Source organism: Oncorhynchus nerka, linkage group LG18, assembly GCF_034236695.1.
Source record: "Oncorhynchus nerka isolate Pitt River linkage group LG18, Oner_Uvic_2.0, whole genome shotgun sequence".
NCBI lineage: Eukaryota > Metazoa > Chordata > Actinopteri > Salmoniformes > Salmonidae > Oncorhynchus > Oncorhynchus nerka.
The window spans coordinates 49074790-49097894 of record NC_088413.1 but is presented as its reverse complement, the minus strand read 5'-3'; the positions used below and the strand labels follow the sequence as shown (position 1 = coordinate 49097894).

General features: G+C 43.1%; 2 protein-coding genes across 3 annotated transcripts; both read left to right on the top strand.

Moving 5' to 3' along the window:
• Positions 1 to 85: 85 nt before the first annotated feature.
• opn6b (opsin 6, group member b) lies at positions 86 to 10210 on the top strand. The gene is made up of 6 exons (XM_029687774.2): positions 86 to 804; positions 2374 to 2579; positions 3255 to 3354; positions 3710 to 3814; positions 5184 to 5407; positions 9337 to 10210. Exons 1-6 carry the CDS (start codon positions 711 to 713, stop codon positions 9775 to 9777), a joined length of 1170 nt encoding a protein of 389 aa, XP_029543634.1. The 5' UTR covers positions 86 to 710; the 3' UTR covers positions 9778 to 10210.
• Positions 10211 to 16421: 6211 nt separating this feature from the next.
• coch (coagulation factor C homolog, cochlin (Limulus polyphemus)) lies at positions 16422 to 22143 on the top strand. 2 transcript variants are annotated; one of them, XM_029687771.2, is made up of 12 exons: positions 16422 to 16558; positions 16885 to 16932; positions 17264 to 17308; positions 18040 to 18196; positions 18466 to 18599; positions 18795 to 18863; positions 19180 to 19233; positions 19325 to 19472; positions 19599 to 19702; positions 19825 to 20045; positions 20319 to 20835; positions 21102 to 22143. In XM_029687771.2, exons 2-12 carry the CDS (start codon positions 16899 to 16901, stop codon positions 21272 to 21274), a joined length of 1656 nt encoding a protein of 551 aa, XP_029543631.1. In that variant the 5' UTR covers positions 16422 to 16558; positions 16885 to 16898; the 3' UTR covers positions 21275 to 22143. The 2 variants fall into 2 exon arrangements, with proteins under 2 accessions (XP_029543631.1, XP_029543630.1); XM_029687770.2 differs by having other exon boundaries at positions 16422 to 16563.
• The last annotated feature ends 962 nt before the right edge of the window (positions 22144 to 23105 follow it).

Below are 23105 nucleotides of genomic sequence, written 5' to 3'. Positions count from 1 at the left end.
AGTATATCAACCAGAGTTTTTCAACTTGTCCTTTGTTTAATCTTATTCAGGATCAGGACAGGGTGTTTTAGTAGACTTCCTCTTGCAGCGAACAAGGATACAAATAAATAATATTTACAGTCTACAAATAGCCCCGTTTGTCTGTGTCCGTTCCCCTTAGGCGAGTTGGAGCTGATCACGAATGAGCCAAGAAGCCAGTGTCAGTTTAGTTGCTGATCTAGAGTTGTAGCATGGAGAACTCACCACTATTACACAAGGTGCTGCGGTTTATTTTCTGTATTGCCCAACACCATAGACTAAGACTGCTACCTTGACCAGCTTTAGGTGCCACCAAGTATGTATCGAAGTGTATTATTAGCTGACCTGACTTCCGTGGCTAGCGTTGCAGCAGCCACTCTCATTAACCGGATCAAGGGATTAGGCTAATGTATGTAGGACACAACCATGCCAGTTCTATTACTGTACACCTGCCTTGCATACACAGACAGGGTCATTCTATGGAGAGACTGAGAGGGGCATTCTCAACTCTGTCTCAGTTGGAATTACGAACGAGAATGCTACCATCTACCTGAGGGGTCCCTGGGACACCATTCACTTCAGCTGTCCTGGATCAGAACAGACCGGGGTCTTCAGACCATGTGTGTTTTGAAATGAGACCGTCATAAAAGCTGGGATCTTGGCTGTGAGGTGCTCAGAAGACGAGGGTGCTGATGGAGGACACCAACATATTCCCTCCTAATGTATCTGTCTACAGGTTGTCAGCCGAGGGGGAGACTGCCGTTGGTGTTTACTTGTTGATAATAGGTAATTATTCTGTCTGTCTTGCCAAAGTGATGTATTCCCATACTGTTGATAATATAGAGTAGACAACTTTCACAAAATAAATAAGTGGTGACTTATGTTGGGTAGGTCACTTTCTAAATGTAATCGGTTACTAGTTGCCTGTCAAATTGTAATCTGTAATATCATTTTTGGGTTACCCAAACTCAGTAATGTAATCTGATAACTTTTGAATTACTTTCCCGTTAAGAGGCAATAGAAGACATAAAGGATCCATCAAACTCTGACTTGCTCAAGTGGAACAAACTTAAACTTGCACTTAAAAAAAAAAAAATCTGAATGTAATTGAGGAAACAAAAAGGTGTCGTAATATATATTTTTCGCAAATATCCTTTAACAGTATGGGTACTCCCTGTTCACTCATGACTGCACAGACAGGCACGACTCCAACACCATTAAGTTTGCCGATGACACATCAGTGGTAAGCTTGATCAACGATGAGACAGCCTATAGGGAGGAGGTCAGAGACCTGACCTTGTGGTGCAAGGACAACAACCTCTCCCTCAGCGTGATCAAGACAAAGGAGATGATTGTGGACTACAGGAAAAGGAGGACAGAGCACGCCCCCATTCTCATCGATGGGGCTGTAGTCGAGCAGATTGAGAGCTTTTAAGTTCCTTGGCGTCCACATCACCAACAAACTATCATGGTCCAAGCACAACAAGACAGTCGACGAGAGAGAGGGCACAACCAAATTATTCCCCCTCAGGGCACTAAAAGATTTTGCATGGGTCCTCAGATCCTCAAAAGGTTCTACAGCTGCACCATCGAGAGCATCCTGACGGGTTGCATTGCTGCATGGTATGGCAACTGCTCGGCCTCCGACCGCAGAGCACTACGGTTCAGTACATCACTGGGGCCAAGCTTCCTGCTATCCAGGAAGCTCTATACCAGGCCGTATCAGAGGAAGGCCCTAAAAATGGTCAAAAACTCCAGCCACCCAAGTCATAGACTGTTCTCTCTGCTACCGCACGGCAAGTGGTACCGGAGTGCCAAGTCTAGGTCCAAGAGGTTTCTAAACAGTTTCTACCCCCAAGCCATAAGACTCCTGAACAGCTAATCAAATGGCTACCCAGACTATTTGCATTGCCCCCCCCCCCCCCACGCTGCTGTTACTCTCTGTTATCATCTATGCATAGTCACTTTAATAACTCTACCTACCTGTACATATTATCTCAATTACCTTGACACCGGTACCCCCGCACATTGCTCTTTAATTATTTGTTATTCTTCTGTTGGTTAAGGGCTTGTAAGTAAGCATTTCACTGTTAGGTCTACACCTATTGTATTCAGCTCATGTGACAAATAACATTTTATTTTATTTGTGAATTTAAAAGTAATCTAGTTTTTTCAAAGTATCTGTAATCTGATTACAATGTATTTTCCCAGGTAACGTATCTGATTACAGTTCCTTTTTGTAATCAGATAACATTGAACAGATTACATGTAATGAGTTACTCTCCAACCCTGTGGGTGACTTTGTTGTGACATTGTTATGATAATGTTATACGTTTTTTTTGTTTACAATTTCAGGGTGGCTCTCCTGTCTAGGTAATGGAGTGGTGATTCTACTGTTGGTCAAGCAGAGACACAGTCTTGAGCCACAGGACTTACTCACTCTGAATCTGGCTGTGTCCGACGCTGGCGTCGCGATCTTCGGCTACTCCAGAGGGATACTGGAAATTTTCAACTTGTTCAGGGACGACGGCCTGCTGATCAAGACCATCTGGACCTGCCAGGTACAGTAGGAACGTTGGTTGGTAGTTTTTTGTTGTTGATTCATATTACCCATATGGACTTATAAGAAGATTTGTAATTCTAGTTGTTATTATTTAATTATTTTAATGCCTTGAATGAGATTCAAGAGCACTAAATAGATTTACATTGAAAGCATTTTTGACATTATCCCAGATATTGGGAAATTCAACACAGAACTACATTAGAGCTACACAGATAAGATCAGCACAATAACATCTTAGAATTTCAGGGTGAAATCAAGAGGTGATTCTCTGATCTGAATAAGCTCAAGGACAACTTGTACAATAACATATTATATATGGTATTGTAACTTAGCATTTTTCGACTATTAAGAAATAAAGTATCAGTTTAACAGGAAATTAAAGCAACTTCCCTTAGTACTGTTACCGTGGCTACCCAGGACTCCCACCACTCCACTTGACAGATGACTGGAATAAATGACGGAAAGAAAAACATCACATTCCACCAGAGAAGAGTGCGTGCTTTTATCCTGCATTAGTCAGTCTACCTGGCTTGTACCCTGAGAGTCTGGTTAGAGGGTGATGACACAACATGGTTTGGAAAGATTCCTTCCGTTCCCTCAGGTTGGCAGAGAGCTGCAAGCACTTCATCCTAATCTGTGTGTGTGTGTGTGTGTGTGTGTGTGTGTCCGTCAGGTGGACGGCTTCCTGATCATGCTCTTTGGGCTCATCAGCATCAACACACTGACATCCATCAGTGTCGTTCGCTACATCAAAGGATGCCAGCCCAGCTATGGTATGTAGTCTATGCTGTGGCCCTGCCAAGCCTGAGGGCTGCTGGCTAGGTCCCATGCCAGGGCATGCAGGGTTGGGGCTGAAGCTTCCCCTGGTCAAGTTGCTCAGGGCATGGCACCCTGGCTCAATGGCAGCCACTATAAACTCATTATTCTGCTGCTCCAAGTTAAGGCCTTATGCTGTTCAGTGCTCCCTGACCGCCGGCTAGATGGCACAGCTGGAACTATTAGAGAGACAATCATAAATATAATGTTGTCCTACTTGTTTTTTGTGAAATCACCAAATAATTTGTTTCTTCCCCATGTTTCGTCATATAATACCATCTCTGTTTAGTAACTACATGTCTTGTCTTTCAGCTCATTATAATAACCACTGTAACGTTGCCGTGGTGATTGTGGCAGTGTGGCTGTGTGCCCTCTTCTGGGCTGGAGCGCCCCTGGTGGGCTGGGGGAGTTACACAGGTAGGACCCTCTCAATGTAGCCTCTGAAATCCCAGACCTAGGGAAACCGCATTAGAACATTGGTTACATTGTGGGCATCTCGCTCACCTCTCTGATAAAGTAGATTATTTTGGTCATGTAGTGTATGTGGACACATGCTTGTCGAACTTCTTATTCCAAAATCATGGGCATTAATATGGCGTTTGTCCTCCCTTTGCTGCTACAACCTCCTTCGCTCTTCTGGGAAAGCTTTCCACGAGATGTTGGAACATTGCTGCGGGGACTTGCTTCCGTTCAGCCATGAGCATTTGGTCGGGCACTTGTGCTGGAGATTAGGCCTAGCTCGCAGTCAGCGTTCCAATTCATCCCAAAGTTGTTCCATTGGGTTGAGGTCAGGGCTCTGTGCAGGCCAGTCAAGTTCTTCCACACATATCTCAACAAACCCTTTTTGTATGGACCTCGCTTTGTGCACAGGGGCATTGTCATACTGAAACAGGAAAGGACCTTTCTCAAACTGTTGCCACAAAGTTGGAATCATCTAGAATGTCATTGTATGCTGTAGTGTTAAGATTTCCCTTCACTGGAACTAAGGGGCCTAGCCAAAAGCATGAAAAACAGTCCCAGACCATTATTGCTCCTCCACCAAACTTTACATTTGGCACTATGCATTGGGATAGGTAGCTTTCTTGTGGCATCCGCCAAACCCAGATTCGTCCGACAGACTGCCAGATGGTGAAGCGTGATTCATCACTCCAGAATCCAATGGCGGCAAGCTTTACACCGCTCGAGGCGACACTTGGCTTTGCTAATGATGATGATAGGCTTGTATGCGGTTGCTTGGCCATGGAAACCCATTTAATGAATCTCCAGACGAACAGTTATTGTGCTGATATTTCTTCCAGAGGCAGTTTGGAACTCAGTAGTGAGTGTTGCAACCGAGGACAGATTATTTTTTACGCGCTTCAGCACTAGGCAGTCCCGTTCTGTGAGCTTGTGTGGCCTACCACTTTGGGGCTGAGCCGTTGTTGTTCCTAGACATTCCACATCACAATAACAGCTCTAGCAGGGCAGAAATTTGACGAACTGACTTGTTGGAAAGGTGGCATCCTATGATGGTGCCACGTTGAAAGTCACTGAGCTCTTCAGTAAGGCCATTCTACTGCCAATGTTTGTCTATGGAGATCGCATGGCTGTGTGCTCAATGTTATATACCTGTCAGTAATGGGTGTGGCTGAAATAGCACAATCTACTAATTTGATGGGGTGACCTCATTGTGTGCATATTTGTTGTAATATATGCACATACAAAAATATGTGGTTAAAAGCAGTTGATTGATCAACGATCATTATAACCAATCAACCTGGTCAATTCTTTGTTTTCCACCTTGCAGCTCGTAAGTATGGGACGTGTGAGATAGACTGGGTCCAGGCCAGGTTCTCTGTGTCGTACAGACTCTATGTCATCCTCATCTTCACCTTCAACTCTTTCATCCCATTCGTGGTCATATGGTTCTCCTACGTGTCCATCATCCGGACGGTCAACAACAGCCAAAAGTCCAGCAGAGGGGGAGCGGTCAGCGAGAGAGAGAATCAGATGGAGCGCAGTATAACAACAGTGAGTGAGGGAGCTCCCAGTCTACAAACGATTAATAGCTGCAGGATTTGGTACATGTTACATAATGGTGAATGATGTGGGATTCAAAGTACAAATTGAATCTAGCATTGTGTCTGCTGATGGTCTGCTCTTTTAGCTGTAAACTGCTTTGATTTCATTATAATTTTAGTCCAATGCAAGGTTATAATGTCTTCAGAAGGTATTCGTTAGGTCAGTGTTTGTGGCTATGCATGTAATGTACACTCAACGGCCAGTTTATTAGGTACACCACCCCGTTCACGAACCTGGATCCCACAGACACCGAGTCACATGGCCGTGGCTTGCTATATAAAGCAGGCATCAAGGCATCCAGTTACTGTTCGTTTGAACATTTACAACGGGCAAAACGAGTGACCTAAGCGACTTTGAGCGTGGTATGATCGTCCGTGCCAGACTCGCCAGATCCAGTATCTCAGAAACGGCCTCCTGGGCTTTTCACGCATGACAGTGTCTAGGGTTTCCAGAGAATGGTGCGACAAACAAAAAACATCCAGTCAGCGGCAGTCCTGTGGGTGAAAACCGCTCCTTGATGAGAGTTCAAAGGAGAATGTCAAGAATCGTGCAAGCTAACAGGCGGGCCACAAACGGGCAAATAACGGTGCAGTGGTGTGCAGAAAGGCATCACGGATGGGCTATTGCAGCAGACGACCACACAACGTTCCACTCCTATCAGCTAAAAACAACAAGAAGTGGCTCCAGTGAGCACGCGATCACCAACGCAGGACAAATTGAGGAATGGAAAAACATTGGGTACCACCATCCAATCTGCAGCAACTGCGTGATGCCAGCGCGTCAGCATGGACTAGAGGTCGACCGATTAATCGGAATGGCCGATTTAATTAGGGCCAATTTCAAGTTTTCATAACAATCAGAAATCTGTATTTTTGGCTGCCGATTTGCCTATTTATTTATTCCTATATATCTACAGTGCCTTGCGAAAGTATTCGGCCTCCTTGAACTTTGCGACCTTTTGCCACATTTCAGGCTTCAAACATGAAGATATAAAACTGTATTTTTTTGTGAAGAATCAACAACAAGTGGGACACAATCATGAAGTGGAACGACATTTATTGGATATTTCAAACTTTTTTAACAAATCAAAAACTGAAAAATTGGGCGTGCAAAATTATTCAGCCCCCTTAAGTTAATACTTTGTAGCGCCACCTTTTGCTGCGATTACAGCTGTAAGTCGCTTGGGGTATGTCTCTATCAGTTTTGCACATCGAAAGACTGACATTTTTTCCCATTCCTCCTTGCAAAACAGCTCGAGCTCAGTGAGGTTGGACGGAGAGCATTTGAACAGCAGTTTTCAGTTCTTTCCACTGATTCTCGATTGGATTCAGGGCTGGACTTTGACTTGGCCATTCTAACACCTGGATATGTTTATTTTTGAACCATTCCATTGTAGATTTTGCTTTATGTTTTGGATCATTGTCTTGTTGGAAGACAAATCTCCGTCCCAGTCTCAGGTCTTTTGCAGACTCCATCAGGTTTTCTTCCAGAATGGTCCTGTATTTGGCTCCATCCATCTTCCCATCAATTTTAACCATCTTCCCTGTCCCTGCTGAAGAAAAGCAGGCCCAAACCATGATGCTGCCACCACCATGTTTGACAGTGGGGATGGTATGTTCAGGGTGATGAGCTGTGTTGCTTTTACCGCAAACATAACGTTTTGCATTGTTGCCAAAAAGTTCAGTTTTGGTTTCATCTGACCAGAGCACCTTCTCCCACATGTTTGGTGTGTCTCCCAGGTGGCTTGTGGCAAACTTTAAACAACACTTTTTATGGATATCTTTAAGAAATGGCTTTCTTCTTGTCACTCTTCCATAAAGGCCAGATTTGTGCAATATACGACTGATTGTTGTCCTATGGACAGAGTCTCCCACCTCAGCTGTAGATCTCTGCAGGTCATCCAGAGTGATCATGGGCCTCTGGCTGCATCTCTGATCAGTCTTCTCCTTGTATGAGCTTAAGGTTTAGAGGGACGGCCTGGTCTTGGTAGATTTGCAGTGGTCTGATACTCCTTCCATTTCAATATTATCGCTTGCACAGTGCTCCTTGGGATGTTTAAAGCTTGAAACTTCTTCACAACAGTATCTCGGACCTGCCTGGTGTGTTCCTTGTTCTTCATGATGCTCTCTGCGCTTTTAACGGACCTCTGAGACTATCACAGTGCAGGTGCATTTATACGGAGACTTGATTACACACAGGTGGATTGTATTTATCATCAGTCATTTAGGTCAACATTGGATCATTCAGAGATCCTCACTGAACTTCTGGAGAGAGTTTGCTGCACTGAAAGTAAAGGGGCTGAATAATTTTGCACGCCCAATTTTTCAGTTTTTGATTTGTTAAAAAAGTTTGAAATATCCAATAAATGTCGTTCCACTTCATGATTGTGTCCCACTTGTTGTTGATTCTTCACAAAAAAATACAGTTTATATCTTCATGTTTGAAGCCTGAAATGTGGCAAAAGGTCGCAAAGTTCAAGGGGGCCGAATACTTTCGCAAGGCACTGTATATATATATATATATATATATATATATATATATATATATATATATATATAAATTGATACCTTTTTATTTAACTAGGCAAGTCAGTTAAGAACACATTCTTATTTTCAATGACGGCCTAGGAACGGTGGGTTAACTGCCTCATTCAGGGGAAGAACGACAGATTTTCACCTTGTCAGCTCGGGGGATCTAAACTTGCAACCTTACAGTTAACTCGTCCAACGCAATAACGACCTGCCTCTCTCTCGTTGCACTCCACAAGGAGATTGCCTGTTACGCGAATGCAGTAAGCCAAGGTAAATTGCTAGCTAGCATTAAACTTATCTTATAAAAACAATCAATCATAATCACTAGTTAACTACACATGGTTGATGATATTACTAGATATTATCTAGCGTGTCCTGCATTGCATATAATCTGACTGAGCATACAAGTATCTGACTGACTGGTGGTAGGCAGAAGCAGGTGTGTAAACATTCATTCAAACAGCACTTTCGTGTGTTTTGCCAGCAGCTCTTCGTTGTGCGTCAAGCATTGCGCTGTTTATGACTTCAAGCCTATCAACTCCCGAGATGAGGCTGGTGTAACCGAAGTGAAATGGCTAGCTAGTTAGCGCCGCTAATAGCGTTTCAAACGTCACTCGCTCTGAGCCTTCTAGTAGTTGTTCCCCTTGCTCTGCATGGGTAACGCTGCTTCGATGGTGGCTGTTGTTCCCAGGGAGGAGCGAGGAGAGGGACAGAAGCTATACTGTTACACTGGCAATACTAAAGTGCCTATAAGAACATCCAATAGTCAAAGGTTAATGAAATACAAATGGTATAGAGGGAAATAGTCCTATAATTCCTATAACTACAACCTAAAACTTCTTACCTGGGAATATTGAAGACTCATGTTAAAAGGAAACACCAGCTTTCATATGTTCTCATGTTTTGAGCAAGGAACTGAAACGTCAGCTTTCTTACATAGCACATATTGCACTTTCACTTTCTTCTCCAACACTTTGTTTTTGCATTATTTAAACCAAATTGAACATGTTTAAATTTATTTTATTGATGTATTATATTAAGTTAAAATAAGTGTTCATTCAGTATTGTTGTAATTGTCATTATTACAAATAAATAAATAAAAAATTGGCCGATTTAATCGGCATCTGCTTTTTTGGTCCTCCAATAATCGGTATCGGCGTTGAAAAATCATAATCGGTCGACCTCTAGCATGGACCAACATCCCTGTGGAACATTTCAGACTTGTAGAATCCATGCCCCAAACATTTCAGGATGTTATGTAGGGGGGTCCGACCCGGTACTAGATGGGTGTACCTAATAAACTGTCCTGTGTGTGTATGTTATACCAACTCCCTCCTCCTCCCCCAGGTGTCTCTGATCCTGTGTTCAGCCTTCCTGCTGGCCTGGTCTCCATACGCAGTCATCTCCATGTGGTCTGCCTGTGGTCACCAGGTGCCTCCTCTCCACAGCATCCTGGCCAGCCTGTTTGCTAAGTCAGCCAGCTCCTACAACCCCTTCATCTACCTGGGCCTGAACTCCAAGTTCAGACAAGACTTCAGAGCCCAGTTCCACTGCCTGCGCCACAAACCGGACCTCTCCCACAGGCCCGACGAGGTGCAGATTGACCTGGACATTATGGAGGTGAATGGTGGGGTGGATGACCTGGACTCTGGGGTAGAGCTGGGTAGTGAAAGGGGTGTGGAGGAGAAGGGAGAGAACCAGAGGAGTCCTCTTATGCCCCCGATGATAGCCCCGGCTCCCAGTCATCGCCTGTTCCTGAGGAAACTCAGTGACTCTGGGCGCCTGTGAGCTCTGTCTCTGTCCCTCTGTTTCTCTCTTTCGGTCTCTCTCTATTTGTCTCTCTATTTCTGTCTCTCTGATTCTGTCTCGCTGTCTCTCCCACTCTCTCTCTCTCTCTCTTGTCCTACGTACTGAGCCACAGTGGAGCTCAGCTCTCACTGTTAACTGTTCACCTCCACAGCACTCTGATCGCCTGTACACACGTACATTTTTCTCACAGCACTGCAACCGTCTGGACTTACTTTTTTATCAAGAGAAGACATTGGTTTTGGCCTCACCTGAATTATTTGGAATCACTGATGTTGAAGGATTTACAGTATGTGGCGGCACTATCAATTTAGGGTTTGAGTTAAATCATATTTGTTTTACTATTTTACATGTTACTCTAAAGCTGTAAATAATTTAGTTATTTTCTAAAAATAAATACTTGGTTTTAGGTTTGTACGCCGTCCAAGAAATAACTTCCAATAGCTCATCAATCAACGATGACTTGACTCAAAGGGGGTTATATCAGGCGCTGATGTTGTACATTAATTCTCAGTCACTCAGAGGGCTTGTGTGCAGAAATAATGAGGTGGAGAAGTGAGAAAAGGCTCTGCCTTGACCTGAAGTCGCTAATCTGGGTTTTGTCCCCCTTCTGCCCTGTGGGAGCCCTGTGGGAGCCCTGAGGGAGCTTGGGAAACTGGGAGAATGTGAGCCAGCCCTCACAGGGAGACTGGCTGTTGCACAGCTGAATCTGTTGGACCAAGAGGAGAAAGCGGAAAACAACACAACAACCACAGAATGGAAAGAGGTTACTGTTCAATTCAGTACAGCTTTATTTGTCCTCTTATTGCAGTGCAATAACACACTGAAACAAGAGCAACAATCCATAGACACGGGTAACATAAAAACAATGACTGTGAAAGAGGAACTGCAATAAATATCAGTGTAAAGTCCTGTGCAAATGACAAGTAGGATTACTGTAGTACTGTGGAGTGTACTGTACTGTGGCCTGGAATTAGGAAGGATATAGGATATACTGTATGAGGGTAACTCCACTCCAGAGGCTGTGGTTTTATTGGTCAGTTTGTGCGTCTGCTGAATAAATATTACCAAGTCTCCCCTCAATAAAACAAACACAAGCCACTGTAATCCAGTTGGGTTCAACAATGGAATTATAACTGAACAAGTTAACAATAGTCTCCCTTTGTAATAACAGCCTGTCTCAGATAATGACAAGGTAATGGCTGCCGTAAGTCCCCTTTCTCTTCTATGAGTAATTATAAACCACAACACAGTGGCTGCGTCCGAAATGGCACCCTATTCCCTATTTAGTGCATTACATTTGACGCTGGTCCTGGTCAAAAGTAGTGCACTTTATAGGGAATAGGGTGCCATTATGGACACACGAGTGACTTCAGAGTGAAAGTTACCTCAGGACTCCACGGCAGCTGGAATTTCAGCAGGACTAATGACATGGGACAGGCACACAATAACCCATCAGGGGTCCCCATAACTGACCAAACACAGCTACCCCAGCCCTGCCAACACCACGAGCACGGTGACACAAAATAAACCAATCCACCCCTCCAAGAAAATACCACAAAAACATCAGCTTGTTAGTGAAATCCCTCTCTGGAAGAAAGAGCATCTCTAATCTATGTTCGTTTAAATGTGATATTCAACTTTTTAGATGATAGTTTCTCATTCATTTTACTTTGACAATGTTTTAACAGAAAATTACTATAAATTTTCCCTCAGACATAGGACCATCAAGGTTCGAACTTGAAAGCAGTCTGCGTTCACAAGTCTAGGCTGAATCGCATCCGGCCGTGATTGGGAGTCTCGTAGGGCGGCGTACAATTGGCCCAGCATCGTCCGGGTTTGGCCTGGGTAGGCCGTCATTCTAAATAAGAATTTGTTCTCAACTGACTTGCCTAGTTAAATAAAGGTTAAATAATGTTGAATTGTTTAGAAAGTGTATACCAAAACGAATAACAATCTGATGCGCCTTGTTGCTTGTGGCTATGGCAAGGAATAGAAATGCATTTGATATTCCTTGGTCTATGGTGGCATGGTCAGAAGATGAGCCTTGAACTCTTGAGTAGGTTGCTGTGTTTCTCCAATCAAGTCTCCCGTTTCTACTAAATACATTACAGCGGCCCGTTCTGCTTGGCCCATGCTGAAACAGCTATGTCAGTTCTCTTTTTGTCAGCTCCTCAGTCTCACCCCACATGGCTGAGCATGGAGTCACAGGCCAAGTTCTCCTTGTGACCATCACCTGCTTACTTAGCAACACCCAGCCAAGCCTACACTCTCCGTTAGCTTTATAGTATAACTCATGCCATGCTGAAATGTGTGTTGGTGTTTTCAATTAGGCGGAGTAATGTACTGTAAATGCATGCGCCAAGAGGTTTATATGTAGTGCTGGAGGAGTAATGAAATGTGTGTCATTAGAATGTGTGGAATATGTGTCCCAGTCCCCAGAGAGAACCAACGCATTCTGACCTGCCTCTCGAGGGAACGTTCCCAGGTCAAATCGGACCAAATACTATTTCAAATACTTCAAACTGAGCGTACGCAGACACCTTAGACCAGGTTTTAGATACTCACCTTCTTCTTATGGAATCTCTTTCTTTCTGAATTGTCGGCAGTGAGGGCAGACGACACTTCACCCCAGGTGATTTACGTGATCGTAGCCTTTTTGACATAACTACAACAACTAAAGCTGAAATGAACATAATCACTGGCTACACTGATGCTGTGATGGTGAAAGGCCATACTAAATCAAATCAAATCAAATTTATTTATATAGCCCTTCGTACATCAGCTGATATCTCAAAGTGCTGTACAGAAACCCAGCCTAAAACCCCAAACAGCAAACAATGCAGGTGTAAAAGCACGGTGGCTAGGAAAAACTCCCTAGAAAGGCCAAAACCTAGGAAGAAACCTAGAGAGGAACCAGGCTATGTGGGGTGGCCAGTCCTCTTCTGGCTGTGCCGGGTAGAGATTATAACAGAACATGACCAAGATGTTCAAATGTTCATAAATGACCAGCATGGTCGAATAATAGTAAGGCAGAACAGTTGAAACTGGAGCAGCAGCATGGCCAGGTGGACTGGGGACAGCAAGGAGTCATCATGTCAGGTAGTCCTGGGACATGGTCCTAGGGCCCAGGCCAGTTGAAACTGGAGCAGCAGCATGGCCAGGTGGACTGGGGACAGCAAGGAGTCATCATGTCAGGTAGTCCTGGGGCATGGTCCTAGGGCTCAGGTCCTCCGAGAGAGAGAAAGAAAGAGAGAAGGAGAGAATTAGAGAGAGCATACTTAAATTCACACAGGACACCGAATAGGACAGGAGAAGTACTCCAGATATAACAAACTGACCCTAGCCCCCCGACACATAAACTACTGCAGCATAAATACTGGAGGCTGAGACAGGAGGGGTCAGGAGACACTGTGGCCCCATCCGAGGACACCCCCGGACAGGGCCAAACAGGAAGGATATAACCCCACCCACTTTGCCAAAGCACAGCCCCCACACCACTAGAGGGATATCTTCAACCACCAACTTACCATCCTGAGACAAGGCCGAGTATAGCCCACAAAGATCTCCGCCACGGCACAACCCAAGGGGGGGGGCGCCAACCCAGACAGGCTGACCACAACAGTGAATCAACCCACCCAGGTGACGCACCCTCCCCAGGGACGGCATGAGAGAGCCCCAGTAAGCCAGTGACTCAGCCCCCGTAACAGGGTAGAGGCAGAGAATCCCAGTGGAAAGAGGGGAATCGGCCAGGCAGAGACAGCAAGGGCGGTTCGTTGCTCCAGAGCCTTTCCGTTCACCTTCCCACTCCTGGGCCAGACTACACTCAATCATATGACCCACTGAAGAGATGAGTCTTCAGTAAAGACTTAAAGGTTGAGACCGAGTTTGCGCCTCTGACATGGGTAGGCAGACCGTTCCATAAAAATGGAGCTCTATAGGAGAAAGCCCTGCCTCCAGCTGTTTGCTTAGAAATTCTAGGGACAATTAGGAGGCCTGCGTCTTGTGACCGTAGCGTACGTGTAGGTATGTACGGCAGGACCAAATCAGAGAGATAGGTAGGAGCAAGCCCATGTAATGCTTTGTAGGTTAGCAGTAAAACCTTGAAATCAGCCCTTGCTTTGACAGGAAGCCAGTGTAGAGAGGCTAGCACTGGAGTAATATGATCAAATTTTTTGGTTCTAGTCAGGATTCTAGTAGCCGTATTTAGCACTAACTGAAGTTTATTTAGTGCTTTATCCGGGTAGCCGGAAAATAGAGCATTGCAGTAGTCTAACCTAGAAGTGACAAAAGTATGGATTAATTTTTACTAACACCTGGACCATGGTGTCCGATGGCACCCTAGTGGCTTTGGCTTCAACAAAAGGAGAGGTTCAGGTTATCCCTAGATTATCTGTTTAACATTGATCTCACTGAGCTCCACTGGGACTCTGTCCAGAAGAAAATATTGAGAGGATGGCACATGAGACTCTGCTGTTCTGGAGGACAGAAAGACATGATGAGAATATCAAGCAGCTGTAGGGGTTGTCATGGTGACCTCTTCCTTTTCTCTCTGACAATGAAAGGGATGGGGATTTTTATAACAATGATGAACATGTGTATCTATGGATCATGTAACAGTGCCCACAGAAAATACTCACACCCCTTGATTTAATTCCACAATTTGTTGTCTTACAAATGGGATTCAAATGGATTTAATTGCAAAAAAAATGTGTCAACGTTCTACACAAATTCTAGCATTTGGAAGAAAAAAAGACCAATATATCTTGATTACATAAATATTCAACCCCCTGAGTCAATAAATGTTAGAATAATCTTTGGCAGTGATTACAGCTTTGAGTCTTTCTGGGTAAGTCTCCTAGGAGTTTTCCACACCTGGATTGTGCAACACTTGCCCATTATTCTTTGAAAAATTCTTCAAGCTCTGTCAAGTCGGTTGTTGATCATTGCTAGACAGCCATTTTCATGTCTTGCCATATATTTTCAAGTAGATTTAAGTCAAAACTCTAACCTCGGGAACATTCACTGTCATCGTGTAGATTTGGCTTTGTGTTTTAGGTTACTATCCTGCTGAAAGGTGAATTAATTTCCCAGTGTCTGCTGGAAAGCAGAAAGAACCAGGTTTTCCTTTACAATTTTGCCTGTGCTTAGCTCCATTCCGTAAATGTTTTATCCTGAAAAATCTCCAGTCCTTAACGATTACAAGCATGCTCATAATATTATGCAGCCACCACTATGTTTGTTAATATTTGGAGAGTGTTATGAGTAATGTGTTGTATTGGATTTGCCACAAACGTAACACTTTGTTTTCAGGACAAAAAGTTAATTGCTTTGCTGCATTTTTTTGCAGTATAATTTTAGTGCCTTGTTGCATGTTTTGGAGTATTTGTATTCTTTACAATATTCCCTCTTTTCACTCTGTCAATTAGGTTAGTATGATGGAGTAACTTGATCTATCCTCAGTTTTCTCCTATCACAGCCATTTAACTTTGTAAAGGTTTTAAAGTCACCATTGGCCTCATGGTGAAATCCCTGAGGGGTTTCCTTCCTCTCTGGCAACTGAGTTAGGAAGGACGCCTGTATCTTTGTAGTGACTGGGTGTATTGATGCACCATCCAACGTGTAATTAATAACCACCACGCTCAAAGGGATGTTCAATGTCTGCTTTTTTCTTTTTTACCCATCTACCAATAGGTGCCCTTTGTTGAGAGGCATTGAAAAACCTCACTTGTCTTTGTGGTTGAATCTATGTTTTAAATTCACTGCTCGACTGAGGGACCTTACAGATAATTATATGTGTGGGGTACAGAGACGAGGTAGAGATTTAAAAAATCATGTTAAACACTATTATTGCACACAGAAGGAGTCCATATAACTTATGTGACTTGTTAAGCTTTTTTTTTTACACCTGAACATTATTTAGGATTCCCATAACAAACATTTACATTTACATTTAAGTCATTTAGCAGACGCTCTTATCCAGAGCGACTTACAAACAAAGGGGTTGAATACTTATTGACTCAATACATTTCAGCTCAAAAAGAAACATTCCACTTTGACATCATGGGTTATTGTGTGTAGGCCAGTGACAAAACATCTCAATTGAATCCATTTAAAATTCAGGTTGTAACACAACAAAATGTGGATAAAGTCCAGGGGTGTGAATACTTTCTGACAGTACTGTACATACTAGCTTCTAGAAGTAGGTGAAGACCTGAGGATCGAAACGTGGTCACCAAAGCACATGGCAGCATAGATTGCAGTGAGTCTTTATGCCAATTGTCAGACACTTTTATCCAAAGCAATTTACAGACTTGAATGCAGATGTTTCAGTATGTGTGATCCCCGTAGTATTTGTCTGGTACAATATGATCAGTCTTCTACTGTTATGTTTAATTACTTTTGATTTCTTAATCTGCCTTATAACAAGGTACCTGCAATAGTCACGTCAACCTCACTTTATTTGACTCCTATTTAATTTCTGGCTAATTTTGAGGCCACCTTATTGTCCTGGCTGCTTGGTTCAGATGACCCTTCTCAGGTTGAACGAAGGTCTCTAGTAGACCCCTCCTCCTCTGATGTCACAGGGAGATGACTGGGAAGTTTGAGGACATTATTTAAGGGGCCAGCTCTCTCTGGAGGTTCAGATGTGATCCCAGGAATACTACACACTTCCAATGAATAGCACCTTTTTCCTTCCCCCTGCAAGAATTTGCCATATGGAATCTTAGATCTCAAGGAAACCGTATTCTACAAATTGTCTGTAAGGTGTGTGTGTGTGTGTGGGGGGGGCTGTAATGAATGTGTTTTCATACTTTCTTTCAGCTTTAATCCCATAGAGACAGAGATGCTCTGTTGTGTTGAACGCATGACTGAACATCGTCCAAGCTGCAGATATCTAACTTGTCTAAATAAGAGTGGCGTAGTTTTCTATGAATTTATAACCAAAAACTTAAAACCTGTCTAATTGCATTGTTAGTTGATGTGCTTTTTTTCTTATGCATTTCGTCTTATCAACTCCTAGTAATTGTATATCTTTAATTGTTGAAGAAATGTAAAATGTTTTCCTGGTTGCTTATTACATTGTAGGTGTTTGGGTCATCATGCCAATTTTGTTTGCTGTTCTACACCTGTTAGGTAAGCACTGGTTGGTGCAATTGACACACTGAATGTGCCACATCATCTACCTTGTATGAGTTGTCTAGGAAATGTCTTTTTCGGTTTCTCTCAAAATAACAATGGAATGGAATAATTCAAAAACGGTCATATCTGATCAAAAAGGCATTGTAGAGTTTTGTGTCATAATGATGAAATTAGTACTGTGCAAAAAAATATATATATGTCAAAGCTTTATGTGTAATGAACTATAATATGTAACTAAGATTTCATGAATGCATATTCAATATTATTGAGTGAACTTTGACATTATTGTCAAAGCTTCAATGATCACTTTGTTTAATTCCCACAGGCATTCTGTCTCTGACATGCAGAGCATCTGGATCTGACTCAAGTGGTTAGTGGTTTGAATCTCATAAACACATTGTTTTTTTTTCCCTCTGTCAATATTAGGCAGATGAGATACTGTAGGTGTGATACTACTAGTATTCTGGGAATTAACTATGTGTTCATTTAATGTTTCTCCTCTTAATTTGATCCAATGTGGTCCCACAGAGAGACAGTTGAGAACTGCACAGCTCAGCAAGATAGCAAAATATAAAAAAAATGTGAGAGTTTATTGATGAACAGTAGCTGCTGTATGTGAAGAAAAATATATATTTGATGGTGTTGTATCAGTGGATTTATTTAGTTTGTTAACCAGTCAGTTTTACTTGGAAGACTTCCAAACCAAATATGATACTTATTTCATTAAGGCAGAAGTGTCAGGATGTTATTGTTGAGAGCCACTGCTCGAGCCTTGTGGCCTTTGGCTCAGAGACATGTTCAACGGTAAGCCCAGTCTCTGTTTGATTTGGAAGAAATTCCTCAAAAGCAAACGGTAATGTTTATGATTTTTCTTCAAAATGTAATTAACGTAGAGGTGTGACTGAAGGTATTTTGTCTTCAGATTTGTTCTTTATTATAGCCTGCAGGCTTTGGTATCGAGTTGTGGCTCCGAGGAAGGGAAAGCCATACCAAACGAATAGGTATAGGCTACCTGGCAGAAAACACACAGAGCGTAGGCAGTATTCTCCATTTATTCTCTCGCTCTATCTCTCTCTTTCTGTCTCTGTCTTTCTGTCTCAGTTACCACCCCCATCACCTGTACGACCCGTGGGGCAGACCTGACGGAGGAGAAGCAGTTGGTCCTCTGTCCACCTAACTGCACCCTCTGGAGGGTGTCTGTGTTTGGTTCTCGGGTGTACGCCGCCGTGTCCAGCGTGTGTGGTGCAGCCGTGCACCAGTAAGGCTGGAGGAGATCAATAGCAGGGCTAAGAATAAGAGGCTTTGTGTAGGCCAGGAGAGGGATAATGTTTGGCTAATGCACATGCTATAAAGTTTCACCTCAATCACCTTCTTTTCTTTCTCAATGAGTATTGATGTACAGAGAGAGTCAGTATAGTTTCTACAGCATCTGCATTCTTCATCTATCTTCCCTTCCCTCAAAGTTTGCAGTGACGGGCCGCTTACTACTCATTTACATTTTTCACTGTATTTTACCACTTTTCTTAGGGGGGTGATAAGGTCCTCGGGGGGACCAGTGAAGGTCCACAAACTGCAAGGCAGACAGAACTACCTCGGCTCCTACTCCCATGGAGTCCAATCTCAGGCCCTGTCCAGGTGGACCGCATCATTCACTGTGGCCCGTAGGTGGCGCCAAATACCAAACATGTTTAATATCGTACATTCCACAAGTGAAAATGTGACTCGAAGTAGGCATGAAGAATGACTCGAATGGTATTTAATCATATTCAATGTTGATGTTTTTGAACGATTTGAACAATGAAGTGATGTTTCATTAATGACACGTTTTGATAAAACATCTGACTCTTTGTTGTCAGAATCTGTTCATGTGCCCCAGGAGGTGTCCTCCCAGATAGCCACAACTGTCCTCCCTGCACCAGGACCAGGTACAATTCTAACATGTAGATTAAACTGCCCATGATGGTCACCAATACTACATTGGATACGCATTATATTTTATGGACACATCCTCTCTTGGTCCTCATACCTGACTAGAAGTTGAATTTCAGTGCTGACTACGTATCCAAAAGTACAATTGTTTGATATCTTCATTACTAAATGGTTCTGTTTTCAGACCCACCATGACGTATTCCACAGAGATACCCGTCTTCCTTATTTACATTACAGATAAGGGTATTTTTATTGAAACTCTTAACATGTACGAGCACCACATGCCGTAACCAGAGCCTGTCTGTCTTGCAGTGAAGAAAACATTAAAGAAGCCGGTGAAGAAAATGACTACAGGAGGAAATAGAGGTATGTTTGTGTCATGTTGTGCTTTGCATTGATTGTGTCGAACATTTTTATTTTGCTTCCAGAATGCCCACGTCTTGCTCTCTCCTTCCAGACTGCCAGATGGAGATAGCCCTGCTGCTGGATAGCAGCAACAACATTGGGCAGCGTCGCTTCAACCTTCAGAAGAACTTCATCAGCAAGTTAGCGGTGATGCTAAAGATTGGACCGAATGGACCACATGTTGGTGTGGTGCAAGCTAGGTGAGTGAGTTCATTTGGTGTTCAATTAGCACATTTTCCAATTAGGTGTTATCATTTAGCCACTAACTTCCATAGCAAAACAGTACAGTATTGTATGAAGCTAACACAGCGCTCTTGTCCTTCCAGTGACACACCTCGGACAGAATTTCTCCTGACTAACTATACTCAACCCAAAGATGTGGTGTTTGCCATCAAAGAGATAGCATACCTGGGAGGCAACACTAACACAGGTTCTTACTGATTTTTATTTCTGGTATACACATAGTACCACATGATGGATTTGCATGCCAAATGTAGTGGGGATTCCCAACAAAGCGCATCTGAGACCATCTTGTCTGTCTGGTCCCCACAGGTAAGGCCATCATGCACACGGTGGAGTCCTTCTTCCAGACGGGGATGAGGAGAGGTCACCCCAGGGTCATAGTGGTGTTTATAGATGGCTGGCCCTCAGACGACCTGGAAGATGCGGCTGTGCTGGCCAGAGAGTCTGGGATCAACGTGTTCCTGGTGCCAGTGGCCAAGCCTGCCCTGGAGGAGCTAGGCATGGTCAGAGACAAGGACTACATGAAGAAGGTGAGCAGGGAGCCAAGAGACGTGTGACTCTGTGGTACTCTGTCTTATTGGCTGCATCCTGTTCTACTTTAGTGGTTTGAAAAATATGATGTTCTGGCCCTACCCATAGTCTTTAGCAGATTTTGCTGGGCACCACATACTGTAATGCAAATATCAATTCACCGGCCTATATCACAGTGATGTCATCACTTACAGTATCCAGCCATATATGTTGTGTTCTAATCTACATGATGATATGTCACTGACTGACTGTGTTTGTGTGTGCCATGCCAGGCGGTGTGCAAGGACAACGGCTACTTCACATACGCCATACCCAGTTGGTTCGGCACCACCAAGCATGTGAAGCCCCTGGCCCAGAAGTTGTGCTCAGTGGACCAGCTCCTCTGCTCCAAGACCTGCTACAACTCGGTCAACCTGGGCTTCCTCATTGACGGCTCCAGCAGCATCGGGGAGGGGAACTTCCGCCTGATCTTGGACTTCATTACCTCTGTGGCCCGTAGCTTTGACATCTCAGACATAGGGTCACGTGTTGGGGCAGTCCAGTTCACCTATGACCAGCGGATGGAGTTTAACATGTACGACTACCCAGTGAAAGATGATGCCCTCAGGGCCTTGCAGGGGATCCCCTACATGAGTGGGGGCACGGCCACGGGAGACGCCGTTGCCTATGCTACCCAGAACCTGTTCCTGGCCCGCAAGGCTGGCCCTGGGAGGAACTTCCTCATAGTGGTCACTGACGGACAGTCCTACGATGACGTCAGAGGGCCGGCCCTGGCCGCCCAGAAGGAAGGTGTGTGGATTCCTTTTAGGCAAAAGTATTGCCATGAGTCGGGCTAGCATGTAGAATAAGATCAAAATATGACATAAGAAAACAGCTGAGCTGAAATGTTTTGTCACATTGACTGCTATTAGTAGAGAAATAGGTTTTAGCGACAATGACCGCAGCTATAATATCATCACAATGAACTATCAGATTTCTTAGATGATGTTCTTCCTATTCCAATCACTTCGAATTACAGCACTCGTTTGATCTCATCTCTCCCCCCTCTTCTACAGGGATCACCATCTACTCTGTGGGGGTGGCCTGGGCTCCAATGGATGACCTGCAAACTATGGCGTCAGAGCCCAAGGATAGCCACACATTCTTCACCAGGGAGTTCACTGGCCTGCAGCAGTTCCAGCAGCCCCTTGTAAGGGGCATCTGCAGGGACTTCACTGAGGCCAACTAGGGAGTGGTAGCAGAGAGAAGCTGTTTGGGCTCGCTGAAAACCCCAGCAAGACAGGAAACATCTAGATGGCACTTTATTTTACAGTACAGAAATGACCAGGTATTTACTGAGAAATAAAATGGTTACTACATAGTAATAACCTATAAAGTACTTGATTGTTTCTTTGGGATTCATTCAATCAAGTGCCACCCGATGGTTGTATTCTTCAAAGTAGCTATCAGTTTTACCAAATTATTTTCTATTAAATACCAGTGCAAACACAAACAATACCGTAAAAAATAGAGTGCTAGTCACTGTTCAACACAACCAGAGTACAGCAGAAGCTAACAAGGCAATAGCATTGTAGGTTCACGAGTTCTCAGAAAACTATCATAGATCATCAAGTTGGATATTACCTTACTCAACTAGTCTGATATCATTATTCTCAATAATAGACCATATTCATTCATAGGTTCTCAAAGATGTGACTAGTTTGGAATATTGCACTATTCATGTTTTATCCAATGTGTATCGTAACTATAGTGCAATACATTAAGGTAGTTTGTATTTCTTGAACAATCCAAAGCAGGCAAACCAAAAAGCACAGAAACATGTTGCCTATAGAACAAGGTATTCCTTCGCTTTCACCCTCATCAACAATACAGTTATCACTTCTCTGCTTGATATGGCTTGTAGTCATATGTATGTTAGTTAAAAGGTAAGGGATGATATTTAGGGAATAAAAGTACCATTAATTCTTTCCTAGGCCACAACTGCTAAGCTTCTGTTACCTACAACAGAACGCTTTCCCAAAGCCAGTTTCTCTTGTATACTGTACCATACTTATAGCATGTTGACCTGTACTTTATAAATTACATTTTTTTTAATGATTCTGGTTGATTCTATATTTATTACTTTTCTTTCAATGAAGAAAAGTGTTTTTGTTTTACAATTTTTCAATAGATGTGTTTATCATGCAAACTATATTACATGCAGACTGCATGCAATTAAACACAGACTTTATGTACAGGTACACCATTTAATATTTATTATAGACATTACTTTTGAACTGTTGAATGTGGTACAATCTTTAAAATCTGCTGATTCATAGTTTGTAAATCAAAAACCTTACAAAACAACATTCGCAAACTGATCAGAACCTTTTTTTTTTTGAAGTCTAGAAAAAAAGACTGTATTAATCATATGCATGACAAACAAAACAAAAACACTCTTAGCTACACCGTACGTTTGAAAATAAAACCGTTCTGCAAGATAAAAAGGAAAATAGTACAACCAAACAAAACATTGAGTCGTGATTAAGCTTACGTTTGCTATTCCAATCCCTTAATAAACAGTTACACTCCATGCTTTGCTTCAAAGCAGTGATTTAACAGAATAAGGCAAACTGATACCTCAGACTGACATCAGATTGCATTTTATATGAACCTACATGTTTCACTTGTTTTCTATTCACTGTTCCAGTTTCACTTGAGAGCCCAATCTTAGAGATCCTTGGGCCATGTCTGTAGTTGAACGGATAAGACTAACAGAAAGTGAAATAAATAGTATTAAGATGTCTAATAACCTGTGATAAATAAACTCAAATACAGTAAGGTGTACAAAAATATCACATAGTGATAGGATGCTGCAGTTTATTTAAAAAGAGCTCTCAGGAAGCCATTAAAATGGGCTTCTTTTAGTCCTAGTCTTTACTGCCGTGACCTGGCGGTGTCAAAGCAATGTAAGAGATGGCATCCTAGGGTTAGGAAGGGTGAGATCAACGAGTGTTTTCTGTGACACGGGAAAAAGTCAGATCAGGGTTGTAGGGGGCAGCATGAGCTGTGATGAAGGG

Coding starts and splice junctions, on each gene's coding strand:
- opn6b (XM_029687774.2), top strand. CDS start 711: ATGGAGGACACCAACATATTCCCTCCTAATGTATCTGTCTACAGGTTG. Junction 2,580..3,254: donor AGACCATCTGGACCTGCCAG/GTACAGTAGGAA, acceptor TGTGTCCGTCAG/GTGGACGGCTTCCTGATCAT. Junction 5,408..9,336: donor TGGAGCGCAGTATAACAACA/GTGAGTGAGGGA, acceptor CTCCTCCCCCAG/GTGTCTCTGATCCTGTGTTC.
- coch (XM_029687771.2), top strand. CDS start 16,899: ATGCCAATTTTGTTTGCTGTTCTACACCTGTTAG. Junction 17,309..18,039: donor ATCTGGATCTGACTCAAGTG/GTTAGTGGTTTG, acceptor TTTCTGTCTCAG/TTACCACCCCCATCACCTGT. Junction 19,703..19,824: donor GGGAGGCAACACTAACACAG/GTTCTTACTGAT, acceptor TGGTCCCCACAG/GTAAGGCCATCATGCACACG.